The 21,026-nt window shown below is 52.7% G+C and overlaps 2 protein-coding genes across 2 annotated transcripts; both read right to left on the bottom strand.

Annotated features, from left to right (window-relative positions):
• Positions 1–1,941: 1,941 nt before the first annotated feature.
• On the bottom strand, positions 1,942–14,511 carry SCARF1 (scavenger receptor class F member 1). Its single transcript, XM_036769326.1, has 11 exons — positions 14,365–14,511; positions 13,748–13,809; positions 13,201–13,302; positions 11,733–12,258; positions 10,141–10,359; positions 8,872–9,000; positions 8,648–8,751; positions 5,388–5,508; positions 3,439–3,560; positions 3,196–3,342; positions 1,942–2,909 (listed from the first exon to the last, which is right to left on the bottom strand). The coding sequence occupies exons 1-11, from the start codon at positions 14,505–14,507 to the stop codon at positions 2,065–2,067; spliced, it is 2,520 nt and encodes an 839-aa protein (XP_036625221.1). The 5' UTR covers positions 14,508–14,511; the 3' UTR covers positions 1,942–2,064.
• Positions 14,512–16,366: 1,855 nt separating this feature from the next.
• LOC118856041 (Rab interacting lysosomal protein) lies at positions 16,367–20,697 on the bottom strand. The gene is made up of 7 exons (XM_036766097.1): positions 20,319–20,697; positions 20,127–20,233; positions 19,824–19,973; positions 19,315–19,463; positions 18,758–18,880; positions 17,029–17,136; positions 16,367–16,627 (listed from the first exon to the last, which is right to left on the bottom strand). Exons 1-7 carry the CDS (start codon positions 20,620–20,622, stop codon positions 16,471–16,473), a joined length of 1,098 nt encoding a protein of 365 aa, XP_036621992.1. The 5' UTR covers positions 20,623–20,697; the 3' UTR covers positions 16,367–16,470.
• Positions 20,698–21,026: the final 329 nt, after the last annotated feature.

Raw genomic sequence — 21,026 nt, 5'->3', positions numbered from 1 at the left:
CCCATGTGCCTTTGGTCCTGTCCATCTCTCTGTGGCCCCTCTATACTGCTCTGAACCCCCTTCTCGGCCCCCCAGATTGCCCTCCATACTGTCTGCCTCTCTGAGTGGCCCCTCTATACTGCCCTGACCCCCCGCCCCAGTTCGGTCCTCCCTGTGTGTTCTCCATCCGTACCTCCTCTACTCCCACCAGCTGTATGCTCTCCATCTCTCCAAGCACCCTGCCCCCATGTCTCCCCCCTTCATGATCTCCCCAGCTGTGTCCTCCTTCCTCTGGATACTCCCTCCCCAGCTATGTCCTTTTGGCCCTGCTCTTTGGTCTTTCTTCCCCTGGAACCCCCCACACCAATCCTTCAACTGTGTTTTGTCCCCTGGGCCTTTACCAATATGCCTCCCCGTACCCCATCCTTTGTGCTACCTCCATAGCACCTCCTTGTCTGACATTTCCCCCCTCCCACCCCATCCCAAACTCTCAGGGCCCAGCTGCCTCCTCTTGCTGGTTTCTCTGGCCATGGCAGCTTCGGGCCCAGTCCCAGGAGCCAGATGGACCAGAGCCTGGCAACCAGGTCTCAGGATTCAAGCCTTACACTTCAAGTCCAGCTGCCGGACAGAGCAGCTCCAGCTTCCATCCAGCTCAGATAGCCCGAGGAAGGACTGTGGGGGCCTCCTGCTGCTGCCCCCAGCCCTGCTCTCCCATCACACCGGGCCACCCGCCTTCTCCGCAGGGGACCCTGGCCAGGGACCCTCCTTCCTCAGGGAACCCTAAAACATCTCCCGGTTTCTTCTGCCTCTAGTCCTGAGGCCAACGTGCTCCCTCTGCTGGATAGATGGGCATCTCACACCACTGGCCACGTCCTCCGTAGAGCCGGGGCCATCGTGGGAACCCGGGGCTGAGCTGGAGAAAAGTAGGAGGCAGAGGCAAAGTCCAGCAGGCAACCCCAGGGCTAGTTCTACGGCTACTCAACCAAAGAAGCCCTGAGTCTAGGTGTTGCAGTGTTGAAATAATGGAGACCTGATTTCAAATGCTGCCCAAACGCTCTGAGACTGTCACTTCATCTCTCAGCCTCGGTTTCCTCATCTGTAAAATGAGGGTGATAATTACCCCTGTGTCAGAGGGTTGTTATCAGAATCAAATGAAATAACACTTTGAAAAGCTAGATAAAATGCCAGCCATCATTCTGATAGTTTAATCTCATGCTATCCCCAATGGTAACAAAGGCACAGACCTGGGGCAGCATATGTGCAAACCTGGAAACCTTCGAAGGCTCCTCACTGCTTACTGACTCCAGTCCAAACTGCTTAGCACAGCATCCGAAGGCCTCCTTCAGCCTCCTTGCCAACCTCATTCCCTGGCTCTGCTTCTTTGCTGAGGCTCCAGCCTTCCCCCCAATTGTGCCTGTGGCCGATCAGAGGGGAGGTGATTAGAGGGAGTGGAGATATTTGGAAGCATCGGACTCAAGGTTCAAATTCTGTTCCTGTCCCTGACTTGTTTGACCTTAACCTCAAGTGCATCCTAAGATGACCTCGAAGGCCTCTTCCAGTTCTAAATCTATGGCCGTCCTGCCCTTCAAAAGTCAACTGAAGTGCACCTTCTTTCTCCAGCCAGTCTTTACTGTGGTTATTTGTGGACTCGCTTATTATGTCTTGTTCCTTGGACCAGATCTTCTCCATTTCTGTGTTCTGTGTAACTACACTGCCCCGCCCCCCCATCACCATCACCAGGGCCTTACATCTAGGGAGGTGCTCGATAAGGACTATTTGGATGGATGAGCAAAGGAAGAAAGGACAGAATCATTTTTTATCGTATTTTTTCTTTTTTTGCTGGGGGAATCCTGGAGGGAGGGATCCAACCTGCCTGGTTCCCATCCTTGGGCTATGGGTTCCCATCCCTATGGCGAGACTGTTGAGCAGACTCCAGAAAGAAGAGGAGAGGACTCTGACCCATTAGCTCAGCCCCAATAGCCTTTTATTCAGGAGGAAGCATGACCACATGCCCCAGTCCTCCTGTAGGTCCCTTTCCCATCCTCCCCACTCTGGTTCCCCACCCCCAGCCATGCCTGGGAGACCTCAGGAATTCAAGGTGACAGAGCCTGGTTTGACATTCTCATACTGTGGTTCATCCTTGACCTCCTTTTCAGCCAGCTGCCCAGCCTTCTCCAGCACCAGGAGGTCATCCCCTCTGGCTCCCCCGGTAATGTTCCCTAAGCTCTTGGTGCCCTCATCCTCCAGCCTGCCTGTCTCCTCCTCCTGGCTGGCTTTCCTGAGTGCTGCTGTTTGAGAAAGCTCCAGGCACTGGGGGGAGTCGGGGCTGGGAGCAGGGGAAGGGATGAGGGTGCCTTTATCCCGACTCAGAGCCCGGCGTGGAGGCTTAGGAATGCTACCCTTGGCCTTGGCCTCCACCCGGCCCTTCTGGAAGCTGCCAAAACGTCGGAGGACAGCCCGGACGGGCCCCTCGACTCCCCTGGGAGTCCCTGCCAACATGTAGATGGTAGTCACAGGGCCTGGGCTTTTCCTGCTGCCACTCTCAATGGCCTCCACCCTCTGGGCCACAGTCCTGCCCCCAAGAGGAAGCCTCCGGTGGCCGGCAGACAAATCCCCCTGAGCGGCAGTGGTGCTGGGAGGCTCTTGGAAATCAGACTGTGGGTCCTCTGGCCCCTGGGGACCCTGAGGCCCCTCAGCCTCCTGTCCCTCAGCTTGGGTCTGGCCTGTCCGGGATAGCCTCTTGGGCTTCCTTGAGGGGCTGGCCAGCTCCCCAAAGCCCTGGGAGTTCTGGGGCCCGAACTTGGTGCCTTCAGCAAAGGAGACAGATGGCCGCTTGGCTCGGGCCAGGCTGGAAGTTCGTGGGATGACAAAAGGTGTGGATGTGTCATCTGGTGCAGAGATGGGTTTTCCTGCCTCTTGGAGTTCTTCCTCTGTGAAAGGGATAACAGCTGAGGGAGGGAGGAAGGGAGAACCGGGCCCAGGGCCCAGACCTCATCCCTCTGCTTTCACTGTCTCTTTCTGTTGCTTCCAGTTTCTCTCCCTATCTCCAGGTTTCCCCAGACTCAGGCTAAACTGAGGCCCAAGGGGAGGGGAGATGAAGAAACTAAGTCAGGGTGAAGGGGGTGAATCCCAGCTGAGGGGTGCAGGGAGGCCAGGCTGAGTCAAGAGGCAAGACTAGCATGGTGGTTTAGGAGGATGTGATAGAGGAGGCCCTACCTTGTTGGGGGGGCACACAGTAAGCTGGCCCCTCATCCTCTTCCCCAGAGTCTGGATCAGAAGAGAAGGAGTCATCTGATGCCCAGCCAGCAGACGGGGGCTCAATGAAGCTGTGGTTGAAGGGGATCTCTGGGTCATGGTGGGACACTGTGGGGAGAGCCAGGTCAGGAGAGTCAAGCAGGGAACCCCTTCCCTGGCAAGGCCCAGGCCTCCCAAGGCCCCCCTCTCTCTACCCACTCCTACCTGTGACCCGAGGCAGTTTGTGATTGCTGAGGGAGCCACAGGGCAGCGCTGAGCCCAGGCTGCTCAATGCCCCCCTGACCTGCATCTTTACTCGAGACACGGCATCCCCATCTCTGGCCGGCCTGAGGATAGCAAGAGGAAAGTCAGGCAGAGAGGAAACCTGGTCAGTGAGTAAGTAAAGTGACCAAACTTAGTAGTCCTGGAAAACAACTTTCCCTCCTTCCCAATAACATAGGCAGAGTCCATTATGGAAAACTCTTAGCATTTCACTCCCATGCTTAAAAACATTCAATGGCTCCCCATTCCTTACAGGATAAAGTCCAAATTCCTTAGCTTGGCATTCAAGGCTTTTCCACCTCACTTCCAATGACTTCCCTGTATGAACCTGTACAACTCTGAAGCTTTCTTCACATTATTCCTGCCAGCCAGAATCCTGCCAATTCTCAAGGCCCATTTCAACGTCATCTCCTACAGGAAGCCCTCCATGATCACAAGTGATCCCTCTCCACTCTGAATTCCCATGGTACTTTGCTGACAGGTACACTGACTTGTATACAAGTCATCCAGGGCAGAGAGGTGGTGTTCCTTCCCTATAGTCATTTCTATGGATCTTATTTCTTCTCTTTTTAAAAATGTTTTTTCTTTTTTTTGATCCTATTTCTTCTATTAGCCCCTCTAAAGCCTATGAGGGGCCTTGCTTCCCTTGTCCTTATGTCTCCTTCGGGGCCTACCTCTCTGACTTGAACATATAGTAGGAATCCCATAAATTGTGAATTAATGAATGAATGAAGTATAAGTCAGGAGATCTGGGTTCTGGTCCCAGCTCAAACCGTAATTAGCTGCGTCACCTTGGACAGATCATATACCCTAAATGGACTTTTAGTCCCTTTAACTATGAAATAGAGCAAATGACTCCCATCCCGCCTCCCTCACAGGGTTTGGGGGAGTTTAAAATGGCAGAATAGTTCAAACCCTGTCTTGAGAAAGACAAAAACATCACTAGACAAGTTACAGTCACTCAGCCTTGGGCCTCCTTCCCTCCCATTACAGTAGAGAGAATGCCGGGCTTGCAGCACGCAGAGCCTGTCTCAGGAGCTGGAAGGGACCTCGGGAGCCATCTAGCCCAACCCCCCTCACTTTATAGACAAGGACACGAGCTGGCTTGCCTAAGATGACACAGGGAATGAGCCCCAGAGGGAGCATTTGAACTCCTGTCCTTTGGCTCCAAAGTTTCTACTCTACTGATTAGATTCTTCCTCGCAAATCCCTATCCTTAGGTAACACTTATTGGCCAGGCGACTGCCTCAGTTTCTCATCTATAAAATGGAGATAATCACAATAAAAGTCTTACTTCCTACCTCCCAGGGTGATCGTGAGGGAAGGACTTCATAAACATTAAAATGCTATATACATTTCAGTTTTATTGTTTGCTAAACCGGCTAGAGCCAACATTTCTTATCTTTCTCTTCTCTGGGAGATTGCGGGGCTTTGTCCCTCCCTCTGCCCAAAGGCATCTAGGCTCAGGTCCTGGACCACCCCTCCCCTGAGCAGCTATGGTGATATGAATCATCAAGTTCGTCCCTTCTTTCCTGTGCCCATGGCTCCAAAATCAAGTTGCTTTATTTTGGGGAGAGAAAGGGAACACATCCAGCAAGTTCTTTGGGGCTCCTGCCAACATTTGACTCTGTCTTCCCCTTCCCTGAGAGCTGGGAGTCTCAGTACCTGAAGTAAAGGCAGGCAGGTAGGCAGGGAGACGGCAGGGGCTGGAATTATAAGGGTCCCCCTTCCTTTGGAAGTACCTGCCTTCTTCCCTCTCCACTCACCTCCTTTTCCATTGTCCTGGATTCTAATCAGCATCTCCCCTCCTGCACACGGCCTCCCACATCCACACCCTGAGCCCAGAGCCCTGTCAACCCTGATCAACCCTGGGGAGGAAAGGGAAGTGAGACCTGTCTTTGGGGTCAGGCTGAGCCGCCCAGCAGCAGCAGAAGACACAGGCCACGATGCCCAGGAGCAGCAGCAGCAGGGGAACCAGGATACCAGCAAGGAGGGTGCCCTGGCCTTGAAACCCTTTGGGGAAGAAGAAGCCATTGGGGACGGGAAAAGGGGGGCAAATCTTTCATGTCCCTACTGCTTACTGTGGCAAATCCAACCTCCACTGCCTGGATTTTTAGGCCTCCATAATCTGGCCCTGGCTGACTCATCCTCTTTTACCTCCCACTGGGTTCCTAGTTAGGACTAGCTCCCCACCATCCCAGGATAGACACAGTACCATTAATGAGGCTTCAGGGTCCAAGCACAAGCACCCAAGCACCATCTCTCATCCTATTCCCCTTTAAATTTTTTTTGGACAGGGCAAGGCAGGGTAATTGGAATTAAGTGACTTGCCCAAGATCGCACAGCTAGTAAGTGTGTCAAGTGTCTGAGGTCAGATTTGAACTCAGGTCCTCCTGACTCCAGGGCCAGTGCTCTCTCCACTGCCCCCCATTCCCCTTTAAAGACCTAGAATTTCATAAGTATAGGGCATTCTGCCCCCAGTGCAAATCATTTCTCTAGAACTGAATATTCATCCTGGGCCATCCTGGCGAGTATCAGGCCACTGGACCCAGATGGCTCTGGAGGAGAAAGCGAGGCTGGTGACCTTGCACAGCCCTCCCTCCCTCAAATCAAAGTCAACTTCAAGTCACGTCATCGTTTCCCTGATGTCACAAAGGACAAACACAAGTGCTCTAAGCAGAAGGAGAATTCCTTTGGGGTGGAGCAGTTTACATAGGCTATCTCATTTGATCGCATAACAAGCCTGGGAGGCAGCTGCTTTTGTTATTCCCATTTTTACAGAAGAGGAAAGCCTCCTTTTACAACTAATTATTCTGGCTAACTCTGCCAGACAAGGCCGGTTCTCTGCTGTGAAAAGTCCTGTCAATGCCCTCTAAATTCCAGCACCCTGTGGCAAAGCCCCCACTGCCCCACTCTAGTTATGACTATGCTTCTGGGCTCAAAGCCTTTCCAGCTTAGTAGGGCCTAGCAGAGCCTAAGCTCCTCAGGTGAAGTGTTTGAAAACCAAGATACTATCCATGCACTTCCATTCGCTGGAGCAGGACTTTAATCCTCCCCCTTCCCATTTAGGACCTAGAAATTGGGCTCATGGCAGGAGAGAATGTAGTGACTTAAAGTCTGCCCTTCTGTTCTAGATCCTACTCATCCCTCAAGACCCAACTCAGATCTCACCTCCTCCATGGAGCCTTACCTGATTTCTCCATCCCAAATGAATCCTCCTTTTCCTGAATTCCTAGAGTTATAATGTCACAGTTGACATTATAAGATCATAGATTTAGAGCGGGCAAGGACCCTAGAAAACATCGAATCCAGCTCCCTCATTTTACAAATGAGGAAACTGAGACCTACAGATAGTAAATGTTTGGGGTGCGATTTGAACCCAGGTCTTCCCAGCTTCCTTTAAATCTCAGTGAAAATCTCACCTTCAGCAAGGAGCCTTTCCTGTTCCTCCTTAATGCGAGCACTGCCCTTTGAGGTCATTTCCAAGTGATCCTGTGTATAACTTGTTTGTATACAGTTGTTTGCCTGCTGTCTCTCTTTCTACCTGCATTAGACTGTGTGCTCCTTGAGGGCAGGAACTGTTTTTGCCTTTCTTTGCATCCCCAGGACTTAGCACATAGTAGGTGCTTAATAAATGCTTGTCGACCTGCCTTGACTTTGTGGTTCCAAGTCCAACACTATTCACTTCACCAGGGGTTCTCAAATGGACCCCTTTATACTCTTAAAAATGATTGAGGACGCCGCCCTTCAGAAGCTTTTGTTAGTGTGAGTTATAGACAGAGATATGATGGTAGATATTTAACTACCACCTCTGAATGTAATACAGTATCTACTTTTTTAAGTTCCATGGGCACAATTGCCATTTCTCCATCACTTTCTTAAGTTTAGACAATTTGCTGATTTCTGAGATGTAAATGCTTCCCCTGGTAATCTAAGCACTGGCTCTGGAGAGCCGGTGTGAGCTGGCCCCAGCATGCCTCTGTATAACAGCAATCACCATTTACTGTATTAGAAATGTAAAAGTCTCTGTATTGTTGTGAAGATGGTTTTGACCTCACAGGGACACCAGACCACATTTTGAGAACCAAGGCATCGTCCTAGGCTGCCTCCATCACACAGTTTATCACTCAGTTGAGAATGTTCCGTTTTGATCCTTTCCCCGCTATGTGGGTTAGTCTTCACTTCTCAAAGGAACTGTGAGGTCTCACAGGACAGGGGCACTGTCCGGAGTTCTTATGGCATTTGGCAAGGGACAGGCAGCGTGGCCTGGTGGGTAGGGTGATGCACTTGAACCTGACATGAATCCTGCTTTAGACACCACTCGCCATGTGCCCATTCAATTTCTCTGAGTCTCAATTCCCTTGTCTGCCAAATGGGGATGATGATAGTGCTCACCTCCCGGGATCCAGTGAGGGATCCAGTGAGGGTCCTGGGAGATCATTTCCATAAAGGGTGATGGAAATTGCCAGTCGTGACCGGCTAGCACCATGTCAGGGGGCACAAGGACAGTGATTTAGATCTGGAAGGAATCCGGGAGGTCATCAAGTCCAGCCTACACATAGGAGCGGTGGAGAAAGGAATCCCCTCACCCCAGGTCACCTGGGTTACACATAACAGCTGCTGCTTTCCCCTTGGGCCCACGTGGACCAGTGGAAAGAGCCCCAACTTTGGAGTCAGGAGACCTGAGTTCAAGTTCCACCTCTGGTCCCTTGGTCCTTCCCTAGGCCTCCAAATGAGCAGGTTGGACTAGCGGGCTCTGGGTCTCCCTCAGCTCCAGAGAAGTAAATGGAGTTAGCCAAGCTGGAGGCACCTGCCCCCCAGACAAGAGGAACAGGCCTGACATCAGGTATCTATTCATAAAGTGCTTCTCAGAAGCAGCTAAAGTATTATAACAGGGAGTACTATGGACTTACAGGAAGGAAGACCTGAGTTCAAATCCTGGATCAGACTCTTATTAGCTGTGTGACCCTGGGCAAGTCACTTAACCTCTGTTTGCCTCAGTTTCTTCATCTGTAAAATGGGGGTGATAATAGCACCTACCTCCCAGAGTTGTGAAAGCCACGTGTGATAACATAGGTCAGTCCTATGTAAATGCTAGCTACCATGATTGCTCCCTTCCAGCGCCTTTCTCCCTCCCCTCTGCCAATCTTACCCAGCTCACAGGCCCCAGAGGCATGGTGGCAGGGCCCCTCTGGGCAGGGGCAGGGAGAAGAACAGTTGACTCCATAGAAGCCAAGGGGGCAGGAAGCATTGCAGCTGGGGAGGAAGAAGAGGGAGGCTTCAGGCGGGGCAGCTGGATACTAGAGAGGCCAAGGAAGCCCCTGCCAGCGGCCTCCAGGGAGGCCCTCATCATCTCCCCTGTCCTTCCCTTCTCACCTGGGTCCCCAGTAGCCCGACCTGCAGACACAGTCTCCAGTCACAGCGTCACAGATGCCCTCGACGCAGGGTGGGCACAGTGACCCACAGGCCTCCCCGAAGGTGCCGGGGGCGCAGGGCTCTTCACACCTGGGGAGAGATGGGACCCCGAGGAGGATGAGAGGCCCAGGGCTGGAAAGCACCTTAGAGGCCCGGACTTGAGCCCACTCATTTTGCAGATGAGGTCGAAGATCACCCAGGTAATAAGGAGGAAACATCCAACTCTTTCACTTTACAGAAAAGGAAAGCCAAGACCCAGGAAGCCAAGTGTCTACACACATGGAGACAGAATTCCTCTTGTTCCACTGCCCTCCTACTACCTGCCTCCCATGGCCTGGCGCATTCACTCCTCACATGGGCTGATGGCAGAGATTGCGGAGGCCTCTCCTTCCCTCCCTTCTCTCCAAGACCTGAATTCCTTCCCCAGGAAACCAAATGGTCAGGAGGTGACAGCGCAAGTTACCTTCACCCTAAAGGGTGAATGACATTGGATCCCTTCCTGAGAGCAGGGAATAGGGGAGAGAGAATGGGGAGCCTGAACTGAGGAGGCAGAGATTCTGTGGACATTGAGGACAAGCCTGTTCCTTCACAGGAATGATTATTATTACAATATTAATTTGCATACATGATTTGTACACACAGTTAATTTGCATACATCATTTACATACAATCCTATTATTACAATGATAATAACTATTATTATCAGCATTTATTCAGGCTTTGTACACGTGACCTCACTGATCTTACCACAAGCCTGTGAGGAAGATGCTAACAGCACAAGATAATAATATGAACCTCATTTTACAAATGAGGAATCTCAGGCAGAGACAAGAGTACTTGCCCAGGGTTATACAGCTGTTAACTGTCTGAGACAGGATTTGAACTCAGGCCTTCCTAATTCCAAGCCTAGCACTCTATCCACTCAACCACCTCGCTGAAAGAGAGAGATGTTTCCAAAAAGGCCCCCTAACGTACCCCATATTGTATCCCAGTCCCTCCCAGTACCTGCCTACGTCCCATCTCTCACTGATGTGAGTAGGTTCTGCTCTCCCAATAGCGGCCCTTACGGGGGCCTTTAAGAGAGGTGGGGAAGATGGACTACCCCCCTGGAGGAAGTTGCCAAGGGGTGGGGATTATCCTGGAGGACCCACACCTAGTCCTGTCTTGCCCATCTCTGATCATCCACTCTGGGGGCATCTCAGGGAAGGGGAAGAAGAGACTCTCTCTTACCTGGGTCCCGTTCGGCCTGGGTCGCAGTGCCGGCAGTGCCCACTCTCTGGCTGGCAAGCCTCACCTTGCCAGCACTGGGGGCACAGCTGCCCACAGTTCTCCCCGTAGGTGCCTGGTGAGCACGGCTGATCGCAGCGAGTTCCGTTCCAGCCAGGCTCACAGGCCAGGCAGGAACCTGTATCAGGAGAGCATGGCTGGTTCTGTCTGCAGTGGCCACAACTAGGAAGGCAGGGGTGAAATTGTAGATGCAGCGGCTGCCCCAGCCCTGCCCTGCTTCACAGGCCCTAGACCCTCCTCTCCCCCCAGTCCCCTTCACCAGCCTGCCTGCTCCCACTCTGTCCTGGCCCTGATCTCTCACCCCTCCAGTCCTCCAACCATTAGGAGATGCCCCAACAAATCAAGGTATATGATTGTCAATAAATAATATTTATTGTGCCACAAGAAATAACCAAAGAGTTGCTTTTTCAGAGAAAACCCAGAAGACCGGTGTGAACTGAGTTAGGAATGTGCAGAATCAGGAGAACCATTTATACAATGACAAAAAGAAAAGATGGATGATTCTGAATGAATGAAGGTCTCTGAGCACCACAATGACCGGCTACAATCAGCCAGGCCCGCCATGAAGCCTACCCCATCTCCTGACTGAAGAAAGACTCAGGGCCTATGAGGAGAGATACACTTTTAAGACCAAGGTGAGAATTCATTTTGTTTGACCATGAAGATGTTGCAAGAATTGTGTTTTGTTGTAAATGGAGGACAGAAAGAGAGAAAATAAATGCTCGTCAACTGAAAAAATAAGAAATAACAGATCTCGAAAAAGAAATCACAAGGACTTGGTGAAATTGAAGCGAGGCTTTTGCATCAAAATTAATTTGAATGTAAATAGCAATTTAAACATATGTAAATTAATCTCAAAAATTGAGAAAGAACCCTACTGGCATCTTTCTATGAGACAAATACCATCCTAATACCTAAACCAGAGAAAGATAAACCGCAGAAAGCAAATACAGTTGCTTGTACTGATGTTTAGTGTTATTTCTATTAAGTATCCCTTTTTTTTAAAGTAGTCACCCATCCAGCCTCCTCTTGAAGACCACCAGTGACAGGAAGCTCACCACTTGTTCGGACATCCAGTCTGTTTTGGACAAATTATCATTAAGCTTTCCTTTGTATGGCACTTCCAAATCTGTCCCCTCCCAAATCTCTTCCCAACAAAGCTTCCATCCATTGGTCCTGGTTATGTTCTCTGGATCTAAGCTAAGGCAGCAAGAAACTCTTACGTCTACTATGTGGCAAGCACTGTGCTAAGGGAAGGCAAAAATATGTTCCCTGCCCTTGAGGAGCCCACATTTCTAATTCACATTTCATGTGCAAACCACCACGTGCAAAGACAATATCAGATAAGTTGAAAGGGATCTCAGAGGGAAAGTGACAGCAGTAAGGGGGCAAACAAGTCTAGCTACTATTACTAATCCCCTTTTCTGTCCCTTCTTCCTCTTTCCCCCACCCCCATCCTTCCAACCTCCTCCCTTCCTTCTGTCCTCCACCCTGGAGGACTCCCCAGCTTGGCCTCCCTGATCTGCATCTCTCACCTGTCCAGGCACTGGACTCCATAGTGGCCTGGAGGGCAGGCCTGATCACAGGACAAACCTTGGTAACCTGGGTGGCAGGTGCAGTGCCCATTGGTGGGATTGCAGTGGCCGTGCTGGCAGGTACAGGGCTTCTGGCACTCCGGCCCCCACCAGCCGGCCCGGCAGATGCAGCGTCCTGTGTTCTGGTCGCAGGCAGAGTGATGGCAAGAACACCGAAAGCTGCAGCGTCTACCCCACCAGCCTGGCTCGCACTGGCAGGCCCCTGTCATCTGGTCACAGCCCAAGGAGTAGGAGCTGCATTGGCAGGCCTTGCGGCACGTGGCCGTCCACCAGCCGGGCTCACAGCGGCAGGCTCCAGTCAGGGGGTTACAGTGCCCGTGGAGGCCGCATGGACATAGGAACTGGCAGTTCCCACCCCAGTGGTCAATGTTGCAGGTGCACTGACCTGTGACGGCATCACACTTCCCATTGGGGTGGCAGAGGCAGTTCTCTCGGCAGTCAGAGCCCCAGTACTGGCCAGGGCAGCCTATGAACAGAGAAACAGGCTTGGGTTCAGGTGGAGCAGAGAGGTAGGTTGAGGTACCTGAGCCCCAGGTACCAGGGGAAGTCATAAGATCACAACCTTTAAAGCTGGAAGGGGCCTGAAAAGATCAGCCAGGCCAACCCCTTCATTTAACAGATAACAAGGTTACTTTATTAGTCCAAGACCACACAGTCAGTAAGTAGTTCCAAGATCCTTCAAACCAAAATCCTTCTGACACCAAGTCCCAGACTCTCCTGTACACCTGGAAATTTCACGTAGGCCCTTTCACCACCCCCACCACCTCCCCTCCATTTTACAGAGGAGGAACATGAAGCCTGGGCAGCTGAGTTCCCTTGCCATTGTCACAGAGCCAGCCAAGGAGGAAACTGAGGCAATGAGGCCTCAGACAGCATCTGGGTTTTGTGATGCCTGTGATCTGCCTGTTTATGGGCACCCAGTGACCATCACAGCAACAACCAGTCCATGAAGGAGTCCACTTCTCTTGGAAGGAGAGTCAATATCTGTCCCATCCTCCCAAAGGAAAAATGAGGCTGGGAATCCCTAAGGAAGGAGCAAGGTGTCCAATAACTGGTACTATCCATCACCCCAACCCTCAACTGGACCCTGTGGGGTCATGGGTCAAACATGTCTGCAGCCTGGAAGGGAGGTTTCCCTAGCCAAGGCCTTCCCTCCTCAGTCTGATTCATTCCTGATACCTTCCTACCATGCTTTCATCCCTGCCACCACCCACCCCCCTCCATTCCTGGTGACTCAGATCTTAAATACCCTCCCTGAATTGCTACCCTCTGCTGGTACTTCCTCCCCCCTCCTCCCCCTTCTAGCTCCCTGTTCTGGATTGTACTGTTCTCTGCCCCACTAGAGTCCAAAGCCCTCCCCTCCTCCCTCTCCCTCCCCTGTGTTCCCACCCCTACCCCAGTGACTCACGGGAGCTGCACTGGGCCCCGAAGAAGCCAGGTTTGCATCGACAGAGTCCTGGTTTCACACATACCTCTTCTTCCCCACAAGCATCGGGCCCCTCACAGATTGCTGCAAGACAGTCCTGATCAGACAATGCTGGACTGGTGTTGGAAGAGGAGGGAGCAGGCACCAAGGAACAGCCCCTCCCCCTAATTTTCTACTCGTTTCCAACTTGGTGTCAGCATCTAACAAAATGTTATGTGCAAAGTAGGGCCTTAACATGCCTCTCGATTGATTAGGTGCCCATGGTAGAGGGATCAGGCCTAGACACTGGGGAGGGGGTTGTGTACCCTGGGAGGGGTAGGGTAAATTGAGAGAAGTTGTGTTGCGGATCAATAGAAAGTGGGCTAGATCTAAGGAGTCAACAGGAGTGGAACGATGGGGTTGGGAATTGGCAGGGGTGGGGGACGGGGCAGGCTGGTTCCAAGGTGGTGATCAAGCTGTTCTCTCTAAGGACACTGAGGGTGGATTCCACCCCCAACCCCCAGGGCCTGGAAGGTTCCTTGATACTCACGGCTTGTGCACTCCTGGCCCTCCTGCCTCCAGCCGGGACAGCACACAGACTTAGCAGGGGAGCTAAGGGGACAGAGACAGGGTCAGAGGGGTGGGGGACCAAGTAGCAGAGGTTAAATGTCAGAAATCAGGGCTTCTGGGACCAGCCTGAATGGCCACTTTGTCTCTGGGATCACGGGAACTGGGGTGTAGGGGGGACAGCGGGGGCTCAGAGGAAATGCCCTGCGGCTTGCGTATGCAGGCCTAGTGGTCCTTGCCTGGCCCATCAAACGCATCCCCACATTCCAGCCCCCAGTAATTACAGTCTTGTGGGTCTTCACAGATGGGGCTGTCTTGAAGCAGACCCCCTCCCCAATCATTCAAATAAACATCAATCCTGCTTACCGACCCCTCCAACATATTCAGTAATCCCTCTCCCTTCCCACCTTCCCAGCTGCCTGTCAGCCCTCCTACTGATCCCCAACATAATACCCCCTTTACCAATTTACCTCCCCCAACCAGTGCTAAGGCTCCTTCCTCCCACTGACCCAAACACAAATCCATCATTCTTCCTCGTATCACCATCTCTACCCTCCCTCTGTCAGCACCTCCTCTTTCTTAGCAGTCCTCCAGACCTACCTTCCATCCAGGCAGACGTGCCTCCCCATGGGGTCCAACTCCAGCTCCCCCAGGACACCCCCAACCCAGAGCAGTAGCAGCGGCCACGGCCCCATAGCAGCCAGGGCAGGCTCCGTCAGTCTGACTCTGCCCCCCCTTCCCATCCCCCACCCTATTTCCTCCCAAGGCTTTTCCTGAGGAAGCTGCCAAAGGGGGCCCTCCCTCCCCAGGGTGAGGGGGCGGAACAATGAGAGCTAGGGGACTTCCCTGGAGGTAGGAAGGTGATGGGACAAGGGAAGCCTCTCGGTGGAGGTGGGGAGAGGCTGGGGTTTGATAATAGGAGAAGGGGGACCAACTAGATCAAAACAAATAGAGTAAAAGAAGATAGAGGAAAATATACCTCCTGTCTCTTTCCCCAGAGAGAATAGAAGTTCTTTGAGGGCAGGAAGTTCCTGGCCCATAGTAGGTCCTTAAGATATGCTTGTTGATTGACTCCTTTCAGAGGTGGGTGTCTGTGGGTGTGGAACAGCACATGCATTGTCAGACTGTGTTGGATGTGCTGGAACTTTTTTTTTTTTAATTATAAATTTATTTTTTATTTTTAGTTCACATCACTCAGTTCCACAAGTTTTGGGGTTCCGAATTTTCTCTCCCTCCCTTTCCTCCCCCCTCTCCCCCAAGACGGGGTGTAATCCAATGTAGGTTCTACATATACCTTCACTTTGAACTTATTTATATCATAGTCCACTTGTAAAGAAGAATTATAACCAATGGAATGAATCATGAGAAAGAGGAAACAAAACCAAAAAAGAAGAAAGAGAGCAAATAGTTTGCCTTAATCTGCATTCAGACTCCGTAATTCTTTCTCTGGATGTGCATGGCTTTTTCCATCGTGAGTCTTTTGGAGCTGTCTTTGAACCTTGCATTGATGGGAGGAGCCAAGTCTATCAAAGTTAGTCCTTACAGATACCGTGTCTATAATTGTGTATAATGATCCCCTGTTCTGCTCCCCTCACTCAGCATCAGTTCGTACGAGTCTTTCCAGGTTGTAATGAAGTCTGTCTGTTCCTCATTTGTTATTGCACAATAGTATTCCATTACATTCATATACCACAATTTGTTTAACCATTTCCCAATTGATGGGCATCCCCTTGATTTCCAGTTCTTTGCCACCACAAAAAGAGCTGCTATAAATAGTTTTGTACATACAGGTCCATTTCCCACTTGTGTGATCTCTTTGGGATACATGCTGGAGCTTTTGTCAAGCTTAGTCCTCTCTTTTTAAATTTTTGTTTACAAGGAACAGCTCTCTGAATGGGGATAAGGGAGGGACGTAATTCGAAATGAAGGGGATGGAAAACCAGAAAATGTCAGCAATGTTTTAGAAAATTAAATGAAGGTGTGTGTGAGGGGGGAGCGGGGTGTGATGTGAGGACTAAGGAAGCAGTGAGGCTAGGAGGGACGGAAAAGGGGGTGGGGGGCAGGAAGGGCAATGTTTGGAGAGAAGGGGCACTGAAGAGGAGGCTTTTCACCCCAAGTTAGGAGAGGAGGTGCCAGGCCCTGCTCATCCCTACAATGTGTGTGAATGCCAAGGTAAGCCCCACAATGGCAGAGAGTTTCAAGTTGCTCTCTTTCTTCCATCCTCCCTTCCTAAGACATCCTGCTCCACTTAGGGACTTTTCCACTCAGACTTGGGGGGCTTCTGTCTCCCAACCCAAGTAGTAGGGCAAGGCCAGCATGTGAAGGGCTCAGAGCAGAAGGGGATTGGACCCAGGGGAGAGAGGAGCAAGATACATGGGGATGGAGTCTCCAGCCCAGAAAACTACAAGCTCTGAGCTTTAGATTTTAGTTCTGTTCCAGGGAAAATTGGAGGACAAAGCCACTTTCAGGTCAGTAGTGAGCCCCCCCTCCCAAATCCAAATTCCCTTCCTGCCCCTCCCCCTCAAGGAAACAGACACATTAAAACAGGTCCCTGTTTAAGAGTTGAGGCTACAGAGATGGGAATCAGTCTATAGATCAGTCAGTCAGTCAACAGCATTTATTAGGCACCTGCTACATGCCAGGCATCCAAGGGGCCTAGCTACAACATTCTATGATGTTTATTGAAAGGACTGAGCCAGGGCTTGGTCAAGCTGGGTGGTCATGGGGTCCCTCCAAGGGCTCGGAGGGTGGTGGTGGTGGCTCCTTTTCTTCCACCCTCAGCTCTCCCTGGGAGCAGGTGGGGTCTCCAGTTTGTGGGAGTTCTGCAGAGGGCTCTGAGATTCCCCGATACCAAAGGCTGAAGCTAGAGGAGAGCCAAGAGCCCGAGTCATGAGGAGGCTCACAGGGGTCATAGCTCTCCAGCTTGAAGGCATCTCAGAAGACATCTGGATCAAGCCCCTCATTTTACAGGGGAAGAAACAGGCCAAAGGGAAGGAAAGTGACTTAGCCAAGGTCACACCAAAGAAAGAGATGTATGATGGAGTAGGAATAAGGCAGAGTGCTAGGGCAGGCAAGGCAAGTGGTGAGTTGGGGAGCATGAGAAAAGAGAGAAATCATGGGGAAATTTGGGAGAAGCAGTGTAAAATCAAAAAACTCTGGGGTAAAGAAACCCAGGGTGGGGAGAAAAGCCCTAATTCAATCTCCCTCTTTTTCCTTACCCAAGGAAGTTCCTACCCACCCTTGTTCCCCCCAACCTCAACATACAAACTCCTGATTCGGGATTCAGGGGGCGCAGGTGGGCTTGCTCCATCCACAACAGAGGGTGGTAGCCAGGAGGCTTCATCGTCATCTTCGTCATTGTCACCACTGTCACTGAGGCAGAAGAGAGAGGCCGGATGAGGGCCAGAGCCCACCTACCTGGTTCAGCCCTCTCCCTGCCTCTTAGCTGTTGTAGAGTTCTTTGACCTGCCTATTTATGAGGGCCCAGTGACCATCCGTGTAATACAGGCTACACACACACACACACACACACACACACACTCATGAGCCTTGCACAAGTTCTGGGAGCCTCAGTTCATCTGTAAAATGGGTCTAACTCAACTTGTACTAGCTATCTCACCTGTGGTTGTGAGGAAAATACTTTGAAAACCAAACCATGTGGTATCATCTGAGTGTTAACTATCTAGCAATTAAGGTGTTCCTCATGGGAAGGAAGATCTGCATTCTCCAACTCCTATCCTCCTTCCCTACTGGGCTGAGGATGCTCAGAACCGAGGAGAGGTTAGGGGGAGTCAAAATTAGGGGGCATTTGATACAAAAGCGAGGAGCCTGGAATAGCCCCCAGCCTGGGTCCAGTGGGAAGATGGCTGAAATTGAGTCAGTGATGAGGAACTGGGCCAGAGTCCACCAGCTGGTACTTAGCCACGCGGCTGGGTGACTCTGCAACATGTGGACAGTATAAACCGATGGACTCAGAATCAGGAAGACCAGAGTTCAAATCTTGCCTTAGACATAGACTAGCCCTGTGACCATGGGTGAGAATCTTAACTTATCTCGGTGTCAGTTTCTCCATCTGTAAAATCCGGATAATGACAGCGCCCACCTCCCTGGGTTGTTGTGAGGGCCAAATGAGATAATTTGTGTAAAGTGCTACGCAAGCCTTCATTATTCATCCCAGCCTCAATTTTCTCTTCTGTAAACTGGAGATAATAGCACCTGCCTCATACTGTTCTTGTGAGGATGAAATGAGATCACTGTAAAGGTCTTGGCAAACCTGAAGGCACCACAGAAGTGCTAGCTATCACCACCACTATCATTACCGTCACCATCGCTAAAAAAAAAAATCTCTTAGCTTCAGTTTCCCTCTCTGTAAAATGAGGCCTATAATCATCCCTTACTGCACAGACTGGTGAGTGTCCAACAAGATAGCATATGGAAAATGCCCAAGTGTAAAAACTGCCCAAATGTAAGCTGTTATCATTATCATTGTTAGGGCACTAAGTTTCAATTTTCTTATCTGTAAATTGGGGCTAATGTTACTACTTGCACCACCTGCTTCACAGGTTGCAAAGAGAACTCGCTGACAACTTGAAAGCACTATTAAAATGTAAGTAATTAGGCCACTGGGGGATCTCCCCCCCTCAAAAAGAACAGAGACTCCATAAAGAAAGTGGCACAGCACAGCTGGTGATGGGGGCCCTTCTTGGGCTTTAGTCTAGGCAGGCACTGACAATCCAGGCTGAACTCTGGAGGGACCGGGGAGGGGCAGTGGCAGTGTCTCTACCGCCAGCCCTAGGACCCACAGTTCAGGAAGGCCTCAATCAGACAAAGTCCCAGCCCACACCTCCTTCCCTGGCGGGAGAACGCAAGGCCAACTCAGAACCGTGTTAGCACCTTAAGCAGTAAGCAGGTGTGGCAAGGGAAGGCCAAGAGGTACACTGAGGCAGGAGGATGAGGCAGGGGGGCCAGGCAGGCTGGGTGAGGCTGCCCTCACCTGCTCCCTGGCTCGTCAGTGGTCCCCAGCATCTTAGCCTTGATCTTTCTCCGTTGTTTCTTCACAGTCAATTTCATAGCATTAAGCAGGAGCCTGGGGATCCGCTGGTCAGTAAGCAGCTCCCTAGAAGCCAGAGAGGGAGGGGTCAAGTCTGGAAGTCTAAAAACTCTAATGAGCTCACCCTTGGGGCCCTGAAGCATTCTGGGAGAAGCATTTCCTAGGGAGTCTGGGCATATATTGGACTCAGTGCCAACTAGGGTGCCAAAGAAAGGCTATGACTGCCCCCTACTGTGGTTTTTTGGTGAGTCACCTTAACTACAATGTGCCTCAATAACTAATGTGAGTGATAATGAGGGACCTGGCTTGGGGGCAGAGGACTGCAAAGCTGTAGTAGGCACAGGGAAAACTGGGGTAACCGAGGGCCCCACTTGGTCCCAGGAGAAGACAGTGGGGGGGTGCTAACGATTCACTGCTTGGGGCGCAAGGCTCTTTTCTAGGGGCTGGACGACGGAGAGCTTGGGGGGAGCATCCCAGCCGCCCTTCTGCCCACCACCCACCGATGGTAATAATTCAGCTCTTCCTGCAGTAGGAACACGTTGGCTTTGAGCTCATTCCGCTCCTGCAGGATCTGGCTGACCTCCTCTCTGCTGAAGCCATCGGGCTTCCCCTGGCCCAGAGGCTCAGCGTCGGACAGACGGGAAACAGCCTGGGGTGACAAAGGGGAAATGGAAGGGCCGCTGGAGCCGGAAAGAGGCGCGTCCTTAACACCTGCCTCATCTCGTACCCCCTCAGTGGTGGTCATGGTGCTCCTGGTGGGACGTTGTGTGGGAACTAGGAACCAGAGATGGGGAGTACCCGGGTGACAGAGAAGCTTTTGGCAGCACCGTCCTAGGAGCTTCGGGGAGAATGAAGAAAAGGAAGGTACGGAGCTGGCCCATGCCGGCTGGTGGACGGCTAAGTGGGGCACCGTGAAGGGAGCTTGGAGACTCGGTCATCTCCCCCCGGCCCCCCCGCGTTTGTTAGCTAGAATTGCCCACCTCCAGGGACCAGACACCCACGCGCACACCTCGGGCGCCTCCTGTGCCCCAGTCTGAGCTGGGACTTCCTCCGCGTCGGCTGCCCTCTGAAGCGCCGCCCGCAGCTGGGCCTGCACGGCAGCCAGCTTGCACCGGAGCTCCCCGTTCACCCGCAGAAGTCTCTGCAGCTGTTCCTGCAACTGCGGGGAGGGGGCGGGTGGGAGGGGCAGGGATGGGGTAGGCACGGCTCAGGCCAGCCGCGGTTCCCGCCCCCCTGCGCCTCGGCCGTGCCCCCTGCTCTGCAGCCCCACCCCGCCCCCTTCCCCGGCTTCCCCCCTAAGCCTCGATCTCACCGCCTCCGCCTCCTGCACCCTCAGCTGTAGCTCCCGGCTCTGCGCGCGGATCTGGTCTCGTTGCCGGTCGGTCACTTGCTTCAGCTGCCGCAGCAGGAGCCGCTCCTCTGCGGGAGAAGTTCGGGCTCAGGGCTCTCCAGAGCTGCGCTGCGCTCCCCCTCCCGCCTGCTCTGGCTCCCGGCGGCCACTCACCCCGTGGACCGTCCCGCAGCCGCCCGCGGAGCTGCTCGTTCTCGTCCCCCAGCTCTCGCGGGGGGCTCCTCGGGGCCCATCCCCCCGCTCCCTCCCCTTTCTCTTCCTCCTCCTCGGGCTCGAGGGGCGTCCCTGCCACTGCCGCGCCCTCTAGCAGCTCCAGCGCCCGCACCACATAGGGCACCAGCCGGGCCACCGCTTCGTGCCCGAAGCGGCTAGCGAGCCCCTGCAGCTCGGTGCCCAGGGCCCCGGCCAGCTGATACACGAGCTCCGGGCTGGGCCGGGCCGCCCCCGGGGGCTCCATGAGGCCCCGACCAGTCAAGGGCTAGGGCAGAAGGCGCGATCAGCCCAGGCCCCAGGAAGCCGAGGCCTCTGGGGCCCGGAGGCGGAGCCCTGGAAGGAGCCGCGGCCCCGCCTCCGGGACAGATGAGGTGGTCAGCCAACTGTCCCGTCCAATTCCTAGGCCCTTAGCACATTGGCCAAGGTTCCAACCCAGGCTCCACCCAGCCCTGACCCGGGCACAAGGACCGGAGCCCGGACCGGCAGGAAGAGGTAAGGTCCTGTGGGCTGACAGAGGTGAGGGCCAAGTGGCCTGTCCTTTGACCACTAGTGTCAAGTGGGGCAGGGGCTACCCTTCAGATGTCTTCTCACCCCCAAGTGCTGGTCCTGGGGTCAAGGTCAGCCTGGAGTGGTGAAGAGCCTGAGGCA

This window comes from Trichosurus vulpecula, chromosome 7 (assembly GCF_011100635.1).
Source record: "Trichosurus vulpecula isolate mTriVul1 chromosome 7, mTriVul1.pri, whole genome shotgun sequence".
Taxonomy (NCBI): domain Eukaryota; kingdom Metazoa; phylum Chordata; class Mammalia; order Diprotodontia; family Phalangeridae; genus Trichosurus; species Trichosurus vulpecula.
Note: the sequence above shows the minus strand (reverse complement) of the source record. Positions and strands in the feature narration are given on the sequence as shown.